This window comes from Bison bison, unplaced genomic scaffold, assembly GCF_000754665.1.
Source record: "Bison bison bison isolate TAMUID 2011002044 unplaced genomic scaffold, Bison_UMD1.0 scf7180017856539, whole genome shotgun sequence".
NCBI classification, from domain to species: domain Eukaryota; kingdom Metazoa; phylum Chordata; class Mammalia; order Artiodactyla; family Bovidae; genus Bison; species Bison bison.
The window spans coordinates 26,429-36,209 of NW_011487112.1; the positions used below are offsets into that span (position 1 = coordinate 26,429).

A 9,781-nucleotide genomic window follows, 5' to 3' on the forward strand; every position below is an offset into this window, starting at 1 on the left:
GGCCTATCCAGCGCCACAAGGACGGCAGCCGATGGCCTGTTCTGGGGATGAGCAAGCGGCACGGTCCGCATGCTTAGATGGAGCGGAGGAGGCTGAAGGGTGGGGATGGAGGGTGACGAATGCAGCTTTTATCTGCATATTGGAGGGCCTGTGGGGCCAGGCTGAACTGGTTCCGTCCAGCAAGTGGGCTGAGCAAGGGGAGGCCAGGCTTGAGGGGGCGACGGGGCTGGGCGGCCAGAGCCCGGCTGGTGGGGCCTGTGTCTCTGCTCAGCCAGAGCCTCCAGAGCTGGGAGGGGAGGGGAGGGCCCGGGGAAGCTGCGTCCTGCTGACCCCGCCCCTGTAGACCCTTCGTCTGTGGAGGTCCAGCCTGGGCCTCAAGCCTGGGCCCCCCGAATGCCTGTGAGGAGGGGCTCAGAAGGGCCGGGCCCTGATCTGGAGGCTGGGAGGCCCCATCGGGGTGCCATGGGGCTGGGGAAGGGAGAGGAAGGCCACTTGCTTCCTCACCGCAGAGTGGAGCCTCCAGGCTGCTTCCAGTTGACGGGCAGAGACGCGGAGGTCCAGGGCAACCACAGGGTCGCGGGAGGAACGTGAGGAGCAGGAGGGGGAGTCGGGTAACTTTCAGGATCCACGAGGGACAGGAGGGGAGGTGGTGTGAGAGAGCAGAGTAGAAGGAACAGTCTCGAGCTGGAAATACAGACCCAAAGGAGTGCTCAGTCACTTAGTCGTGCCCGACTCTTTGCGACAACTCTTTGCAGCCCCATGGATGGTAGCCCGCCAGGCTCCTCTGTCCATGGGATTCTCCAGGCAAGAACACTGGAGTGGGTTGCCATGCCCGCCTTCAGGGGATCTTTCCAGCCCAGAAATCGAACTCAGGTCTCCCACATTGCGAGCAGATTGTTTACCTCTGAGCCACCAGAGAAGCCCCAAAAGGAAGACCCAAAGGATACTCTTTATGAATTCCGTAGGTTCTGACTGGCCCCCTGCCCTGTGTCAGGGGCCTTCCCAGTGAGAACCACAAGAGGAAGTTTTACAGTGGTTTTGCTCTGTCGCGTCTGACTCTTTGCAGCCCCATGGACAGTAGCCCGCCAGGCTCCTCTGTCCATGGGATTCTCCAGGCAGGAAGACTGGAGTGGGTTGCCATTTCCTTCTCCAATACAGTGGTTTGGGGTTTGTCAAAGGGGTCAGAGACTTCACTGAACACCCTTCCATAGCTTTTATTATTTTGATTGGCTTTCTACCTTACCCATCTGCTGCTTTTATGATTAAACAAAGTTAACGTAAGCCAGGCCCAAAGGCCTAAGCCCGAGGCCAGATGCCGCCTGCCAGCTTGGCAGGGCCTCCTCACGTGGAACCACCTGTGGGGGCCAGAGGCTCGTGCACACAGCGCTCACGCCAGGCCCGCGGGTGTCCCCCCGTGTCCCCAGGGGTCTCCGTGGGCGAGCGGTGGCAGGACGTCCTGTCTGTGACCCGGAAGCACAGCCGAGACCACATCCTGCTCTTCAACGATGCGCACTTTCTGATGGCGTCCCTGGGCGCAGGGGACGCCCAGACCACGCAGGAGCTGCTGACCACCCTGCGGGACGCCAGCGAGTACGTGGAGGGCCTGGGGCGGGGGGCGGGGGCAGCGCAGCAGACCGCCTCTGCCTGCCGGGAGGCCGAGGGTGGAGGCCCCAGGTGAGCACAGCCACACGGATGCCCATGGCGGCCCTCCCAGGGGTGCCCCTTAGACGAACATCCTCCGAAGGTGCTTGCCCCAGGTGTTCAGTCTCCCCCAGGTGTGTGTCCCCGTGGGGCGGGCCCTTCGAGGGTACGGTTGCTTCCCACCCCCCACCCCCGGGACACAGAGCAGTCCCTGTCCTCTACGCCTCGAGGTCAAGGTCAATGTCACGCCCAGGGGAGGTGGGGAGGCCCTGGAGCCAGAGGGACTGCCCCTTACAGGGTCTCAGCTCTCTGCTGTCAGCCTGCTTGCTCAGCTGGTGGGAGAATGGGGGCAGTGACATGGTGACATCCCCGCACCAATCACAGCGGGGCCAGAGAGTCCGGGGAGGCACAGTACAGGCCACCAGGGATGTGGCCAGCCGTCTCCCGAGCGGAGGGCTACAGCTGGGGACCAGGAGGTTGCCCGGCTGCCCAAGGGAGGTTGACACCCACGGCCACTTGCCCTGCCCCTCCTCCTGGGGCTTTGGCCATAGCTTGAGGCCCCCAGCCCTCATGACCCAGATCGGGCACCTCCTGAGGGCCCTGGGAAGACGAGGCCTGCCCCAGCTGTTCATTCAGTACAGGGGCAGCACCAGCTCCAGTACAGCCTTGACTTGCTTTCCCTGCAAGGTCAGCCCTGCTACTCCCACTTTACAGATGAGCAAACTGAGGCCAGGCGTCAGGGCACTGGCCCGAGGCCACAGCGCCATTGGACTGAGTTGAGAGCCTGTTCTCTCCCATCCCTGGTGGCCTGTCCTCCGTCAGCCCACCTTATCAAAGCCCCTACTGTGTGGGGCACAGAGTCAGGGGTGCCGGGCTGAGGAGGAGGCCACCCTCTTAGGGACCTGAGTTGGGTGGGAGACCGATGTGCCGTCACGGGGGCAGCACAGGGCTGAGGGCACCCTCTTGGGCCGGCAGGTCCCCAGGGGAGAACTGCCAGCACCTCCTGGCCCGCGACGTGGGGCTGCCCCTGTGCCAGGCCCTGGTGGAGGCCCAGGATGGGAGCCCCGACCGCGTGGTGGAGCTGCTTCTGCCCATCCGCTACCGGCTGGTCCAGATAGGAGGCAGCAATGCCCAGGTGAGCCCCAGCCTTGCACGTGTCACGAAAGGGCCTTGGGGCTCACACCCCCCATGAGCTTGTCCCTGAGGACTGGCCGGCCTGCAGTGGGGGAGGGGATCCCCACCCCTCGTCCCGTGTCACGGGGTCTCACGTGCCCAGTGCATCTTTCAGAGAGATGTCTTCAACCAGTTACTGATTCACGCGGCCTTGAACTGCTCATCCGGCCTCCACAAGCACGTGGCCCGGTGAGTTCCTTATTCTGGCCCAGAGCCCAGCCAAGAAGGACCCCGAGCACAGCCCCTGTCACTCGGGGGTCTCCCCCGGACTTTCAGGGTCCCAGAGGTTCCCACCTGCCTTGGCCGAAGGTGGTGCCCGTCTCTAAGCCTGTGAAGACACGAGGCCCCGAGGGTGCCTGGTTCTCCCCTCTGAGCATCTGCAACTTGACCAAAGGGGCAGAGGGCCCTGCCTTCAGCGCCCCCTGCCCCGCCCTCCCCCAGCGCACTCCTTGTCCTGGCCACGCTGAGCTCGTTACTTGTGCAGGCCCCTGGGCCTTCACACGTGCCGCCCTTCTGCCTGAGACGTCCTTCCTTGTGCACCCGCTGACACCCACTGAGCCTTCAGGCCTCGGCTCACATTATCCTACCAAACTGTGCCAGGTGCCAGGGGGAGAGGTGGGTGGGTAGGCCCCAACCGAGGCTGCGAGGAGCTTCCCTCTCCTGCAGGGAGTAAGCGATTCATTCCACAAATGTGTGTAAAAACGCTGTGGGCGTGGGCGCACTGCCCGGGATGCCGTGGTGGAGGGGTTGAGTGGACGGGGGCCAGGGTGGGAGGGAGCCCGTGGAGGTGACATTCAGGCAGACTCCTGAAACCAAGCGGGTTTAACCGGCTCAGAGGTGATCTGCTCAGGAGGAGGGGTGCGGCTGGAGGATTAGGGGTGTCGGGGTGGGGGCACCCCAGGAAGAAAGCTCTGGGAAGCCAGCCTCTGCCACAACCTCTGTGCTCCCACCCTGGCTCCTCTCAGCCCCACCGGCCCCAGTGCCCTGGGGGTGAGATGAGACCCCCTCCTCGCCCAAGTCTCCTGGCCAGCTGGAGCGCCAAAGGGAAAGGGGTTCTGGGGTGCCAGGTGGGTGGAAGAGGTGTCCTGAGGCCCCGTGAAGCTGCTGCTGCAAGTCCATACTGCACAGGGGGCACTTGCTGGACTCTGGAGGTTAGAGGTCCGGCGGAAGGGGCCAGAGTCCACGCAGCCCATGGCAGGCAAGGCCCAGCTTCCTCAGCGGTGGTTCCAGCCGAGCAGTGCAGGTTTGCTGGTGCTGATGAAACAAGCATTGATGGTGTGTCCCACGAGTGTGGACAGACACACAGGAAGTGGTCACACCCTGTAGCGCCCTGGACGAATGGCCCCTCTATCAGCCCCCCACGGTCACATGCAGAGCCGCACACATTCTCTAGTGCTGGAGCTGCTTGGGGGCTCCAGGCCTGGTGGCAGCTGGGCAGGGAGGGTGGGGCCCTGTGGACAGAGAGGCGGGCGAGGCCTTGAGCAGGGGAGCTGGGGTCAGCTGGAGGGCACGATACGGTCCACGCTGGGGGTGCTGGGGAACCCGCTGCCGGCGGGGTACCTTCCTGGCATCCTCACGCTGCTCAGCCCCCCTCCCCTCCAAAGCAGAAAGCCTCAGCCCCCTGCCATGGTGTCCCCAGCCCCAGTGCCAGGCCCAGCCCCTTAACCCTGCCCTCAGTGCAAAGGATCACTATGGTCAGTTGTTTGGCCGGGGGTCTTTGTCTTAAATTATCCTCCCTTGTTGAAAGCTGGAATTTTCCCCTCACCGTTCCTTTGGCCGCTTGATTCCCTAGAACATTCTCAGGCATGTTGTTGTTCAGTCGCTCAGTCGTGTCCGACTCTGCATCCCCGTGGACGGCAGCACGCTAGGCTTCCCTGTCCATCACCCACTCCCGGAGCTTGCTCAAACTCATGTCCATCGAGTCGGTGATGCCATCCAACCCTCTCATCCTCTGTCATCCCCTTCTCCTACCCCAAGTCTTTCCCAGCATCGGGGTCTTTTCCGGCATTCTCAGGCATGGTCTTCCCCTCCATCTCCATGGTCACGCCCCACCCTCTGGTCCAGGCACTCCTTATGGCAAGGAGACAGGCCCCCAGTCTTGGGGCAGGTGAGGCCACAGGGGTGTGCCCACCCTGAAACGCTCTGCACTTGGGCATCACCAGGACACTGCCAGGGTGCTCTCCAATCATGGATGGCCTGGGCAAGCATGAAGATGTGGGGCGGGAGCCCAGGCTTTCTCAACCTCACAGCGCTGCCCACCTGCTGTCCGCTCCCCACCCCTGCCAAGGCCCCGTCTCCTGCCTCTGGGCCTTGGTCCCACCTGTCCCCTGGGCCGTGATGCCAGCCCCTCCCTCCACCACTGGGTGAGGGGGCGTCTTGCTTTCTGCCAGCTCAGCCCCAGCCCATGCTGCTCATGTCCTGCCTCGGGGTGGAGAGCCGTCCATCCCCCAGCTTCTAGAAGGTTCCAGCACTGACCTTGTCTCTGTTTCCCCAGGAGCCTTCTGATGGAGCGAGATGCCTTAAAGCCCAACTCCCCCCTGACCGCTAGGCTCATCCGCAAGGCGGCCGCCGTCCACCTCCTGCAGTGAGCCGGCCTGGCTGCCCACCCCGTGGGGCCTCTGCGACCCTCAGACCGGCTGCTGCATGGGCTTCGCAGGGTTACAAGTGGTTGGGGCCAGTTGGCTGGGCCTGTAAAGCAGAAGGCCCTGTAACCAGCAACGTTACAGGAAGAGGGGCAGAAATCAATTTTCAGCATGGTTCCAAATCTTTTTCTAATACTCGCTCAGGGCCATAGTGCGGTTTCAAGCAGAGCCTAGGTGGGGGCTGCTGTTTTATTTGCCTCGAAAACTGTTTTCCCAGGGGACCCTCCTTTACACCTCCCAGTTCGAGGGTTGGAAGGTCGGGGTGGGGTGGTGGTGGGCTCAGCTTGGGGAGGGGAGTCTCCCATCCACCCCTAGGGGCACCCCTCTCCGCACTCCAGGCCGCCCCTGGGATAAAGCCCACCATTCTGCCTTCCTCTCCATATTCTGGAAAGGTTCTGTCGTCCCACCTTTTGGATGAGGGGACCCATGGTGGGGAGTGACTTGCCCAGGGTCCCGACTAGTGGGGGCCCTGTGCCTCCTGGGAGAGGGGCTCCCACCTCAGTGCCTGGGCCCTTGGCCCTTCTGCTGTGTCTGCAGAGACGTCTGCAAGCTTCCCCTGGGGCTTTAGTGGCACTGATTTGGGTAGATTTTCTCTTAATTCTAAACTGCACATTGTCAACCATGATTCTTAAAATTTTTTTACTTCACATGGGAGTACAGTTGATTTACGGTGTTGTGTTAGTTTCAACAAAGTGATTCAGTTATACCCGTGCATGTGTCTGTTCCTTTTCAAATTCTTTTCCCATTTAGGTTGTTATAGACTATGGAGTAGGGATCCCTGTGTTCTGCAGTGGGTCCTTGATTATTTTTGTCAACCATGATTTTAATCATATGTATGCACACTCGTTGATCTGCTGTGCTTTCTGAGGTGTGAGGATTGAGTGTGGAGGCAGAAACCAAAGCCTTGTGACTTGGCTTTAACAAGATCTGAGCCAGTTTTATAACTGCTGCCTCTGTCTCCCTCCCCGCGGGGAACCCGGCCCTGACGTCCAACTCGGTGATGCTGTGAGAGGCAGTCTCTGCCCACTGGTGTTTCTCAGGTTCCTTCAGTGCAAACTGAAATTAGGTTAGGGACTCATGGGGCACGGAGGGGGCGGGTCTTCCGGGAGGCAGCAGACACCTCTAAATCGACTGGACACATTTCCTGGGATTAAAATAAATTAGTTAATTGGTTCCTTTGCCTGACTGTTACTCGGTGGGCACCTCTGAGCCTCCTCCATGTGCCAGGCCTGGGCTGGGTCCTGGGAAGACAGGCTTCTCCTGAACATGGGGGTGGATTAGGGCAGTGAGTCAAAAGCAGGGTCATTACAGTGGGATTTCGGGAGAGTTGCTGTCTGTGCCCAGGAGTTAGGGCCACACCCCGAGGGCAGCCTGCCCCCCACTCTGAGCTGTCCCTTCCTGCCAGCTCCCATGCTCATACCCCCATATGCTCTCCCCTCTCCTGGTTCCAAGCAAGACACAGCCTGGCCAGGGGAGCAAGAACCCTGGCCCCTCCTCCAGGAAGGCCTCCGGCCTCCCACTGCAGGCCAGGGTCCCACAGTCCTTGCTACTGCACCTTTTTCCCCAGCTCTGCCCTCCGCAGGTCAGGGACATCTGTGTCCCAACATCATCCAGCACGGAACTTGCCCTGACTACCTGTCAGTGAACCCATGACTGGTGAATGAGCCCTTGAATGAGTGCATTACAAAATGAAGCAGAATCCTACTGGGGACAGGAAGAAAAGGTGGGTAGGCCATTGACAGAAGAGAGGAGGGGCCCAAGAGAAGGGCTGGATGAAGACAGAATTCAGTTAGCCGCAATGAGCTATCAACAGTTGGTGTGTTCACTGACCGAGTCTCATGTGCTGACATGATACAGGGGGAGGGGCATTGGGAGTGGGCGTTTGGGGACCCTGGCCCCCAGCAGACATCCCCAGGGCTGTGTGGATCTGACACCTGAGTGAATACCCCTTGAGTCTAGGACCCACTGGGCTCTTGCCGCAGTGGCCCTGTGGTCATGAATCAGGCAAACCCAGGTCTTGGGACCACGGACTGAGCACACACAGCACTAAGCTGGCCACTGCCTTCAGGAGGCCCCAGCAGGCAGAGGGAAGCCTGGGGCCCCTGGGCAGTGGGCTCAACAAAGGCTCCTGTCAGAAGCTGAGCAAGACCCAGAGAGGCCGCTGGGGGACAGTTCGACCTAGTGCCCTCCTTCAAGCCCCTCTCTCCATCCACACCTGCAGCCAGGGCTGCTCCTGGACTTCCCAATTCCAGCCAATAAATTCTTCTGAAGCCAACTTGAGGCTGGTCTTCTGTTACTTGCAACCCCGAGGCTCATGACCAGTATCTGCAGCTGGGATTTAACTTGGTATGTATGGCCCTGCCGGGGTCCAGCCCCGGTGGATCCAGGGAATTCGAAGCGGGGACGGCGTCGGCTAGGATCGGGAAACAACTGCTTAATTAAACGTTAATTAAGGATATAAAGAGTAATAGAATAAGGATAGCTCAGTGAGGAAATTCAGTGGAGAAAAGAGGCTGAAATAACGATAGCTCAGTGAGGAAATTCAGTGGAGAAAAGAGGCTGAATAATTCAGCCAGAAGGTAAGAGAAAGAACGACATAGGGAGACCAAGTTTCAGTGAACAAGGCCCACACTTTATTTTCCAAAGTAGTTTGTATACCTTAAGTTATGCATAGAGGATAATGGGGGAAGGGGTAGAGTCCTGCAGTAAGCCAGGCTTTCTTCCTGCAAACTTATCATATGCAAAAGTTTAGGTGATTTGCATCATCTTCTGGCCCGGAGGCCTGTTAACATTTTAAGACCCTTTCTTCAGAAAACTTATTTTTCTCTAAAGGTGATTAGTCAAGCGCCACCCTCCAAAAGCATTAAAGTTGCATTCCTATAGGGCAAAGGTGTGGTGGGCTACAACAAGAAAAAGAATTAACTCAAGGGTCCCAGGTTACAAACATTAAAGCTACTACTTACACCAATTATATTAATCAATACACTGCCAGGGACACAGCAGGTAAGGGATGCAGCAAACATTGGCCCAACAAGTGAAAAACCCTTCACCAATACAATTTCTAATCAATCTTTTAACTACTCAAAGGAATCTGTGTTTAGACAGTTTAGAACATCTCTAGCCTCTCACAGTTGGGAGGCTCTGAACAATCACATGTGGCCTGAAAAACCTATTCAGGCAGGCTAGAGGACTTCCAAAGGAGTTTGTAGGTTGAAACACTGTCACACCCAGGAATTATTAACTGGAGCTGTAAGTTAACTCTTTTTTTTCAGAGAGAGGTAGTGGGGGACAGTCCCCCGTAAAGTCAGAGGTGTAGGTGAGAGCACAAAGCAGAAAGTAGGCAGACTCTGGTTTTGGGGGTAGATGCTCGAGAATTTCCAGGGGGACTCCTGAGGCTCAATCCCGCCTTTGCCTATGCTGAGCCTCCTTCCTCATGACCTTTGCCATGGGCGGAGTTCCTCACGCTGGCTCTCGGCAGTGATAGAATTCTAGTTGAGCTATTCCAGATCCTGAAAGATGATGCTGTGGAAAGTGCTGCACTCAATATGCAATATGCACTCAATATGCAATATGAAGGCTCCCGGCATGGCCCCATCTCTCTTCTCCAGTTAAGTAGTATCCTGAACAGATGATGGAACTCAGAAGGGAGCCCGTGGACAGAAGCTCAGGGAGGGTTGAGGGAGTGCATACCCAGCACATCAGAAGTGAAGGGGACCGCAAAGAGCGAGGCTGAAGGCTGCAGAGGGAGCCTCTAAATAGAAACGAGGTATCAGGGTGGTCCAGGGCCATAAACTAGGGTGTCTGGTCACCCAGAGTCACCGGGCGCTCCGCGGGCAGGGATGGGGTTTTCTTATCCCCCAGAACGAACCGGCAGTGCTCTACAAAGCGGGCATACGCACCTATTTCCTACCATAGGAATTGGATCTTCATTTAAGGTTGAAGATGTGGTGTCGTAACCATGTCCCTTGCGACACGTAGCTGTCCTGATGCCGAGCCTACGGAGACACCAAACGAGCCTAAGGCACCCAGCCCAGTGCGGCCCGGCTCTGGCCAGTTGTCGGGCATGCGCAGCGAGCCAAAGCAGTGCGCACGCGCGCCACCTTCCATTTCCCTCCCCCCACCCCTCTTGAGGCTCCGACTACAACCCCCAGGATGCACCCGGCCCCGCGGCCTTTCAAACCGGCCAATCAGCAGCCCGCAGCGCTTCCTGCGCGCCCCGTTTAAATCCAGGGCGCAGGCGCGTCGGCTGGGGTATCGCAGCGGCTCTGGGGTAAGGGGGTCGTTGGGCGACTCGGGTGTGGCTCTGTGTAGGGGGGCAGTCAGGG

General features: G+C 58.9%; 2 protein-coding genes across 4 annotated transcripts in view; both read left to right on the forward strand.

Moving 5' to 3' along the window:
* TTC38 (tetratricopeptide repeat domain 38) overlaps nt 1–6,630 on the forward strand; it is a gene marked incomplete at its 5' end in the record, with an annotated part of 23,349 nt that extends 16,719 nt beyond the window's left edge. Inside the window, 4 exons of the mRNA XM_010859583.1 lie at nt 1,425–1,590; nt 2,617–2,776; nt 2,930–3,003; nt 5,309–6,630. Of these exons, the coding sequence (XP_010857885.1) occupies nt 1,425–1,590; nt 2,617–2,776; nt 2,930–3,003; nt 5,309–5,402 (494 nt within the window). The remainder of the gene's footprint in view (nt 1–1,424; nt 1,591–2,616; nt 2,777–2,929; nt 3,004–5,308) is intronic.
* Nucleotides 6,631–9,686: 3,056 nt separating this feature from the next.
* Nucleotides 9,687–9,781, forward strand: part of GTSE1 (G-2 and S-phase expressed 1) — a 22,087-nt gene continuing 21,992 nt past the window's right edge. For 2 of the 3 annotated variants that reach the window (XR_827024.1, XM_010859532.1), the window contains exon 1: nt 9,687–9,726. The gene's annotated coding sequence lies outside the window, so the exon portion shown is untranslated. The remainder of the gene's footprint in view (nt 9,727–9,781) is intronic. The other variant, XM_010859540.1, reaches the window with a different exon arrangement.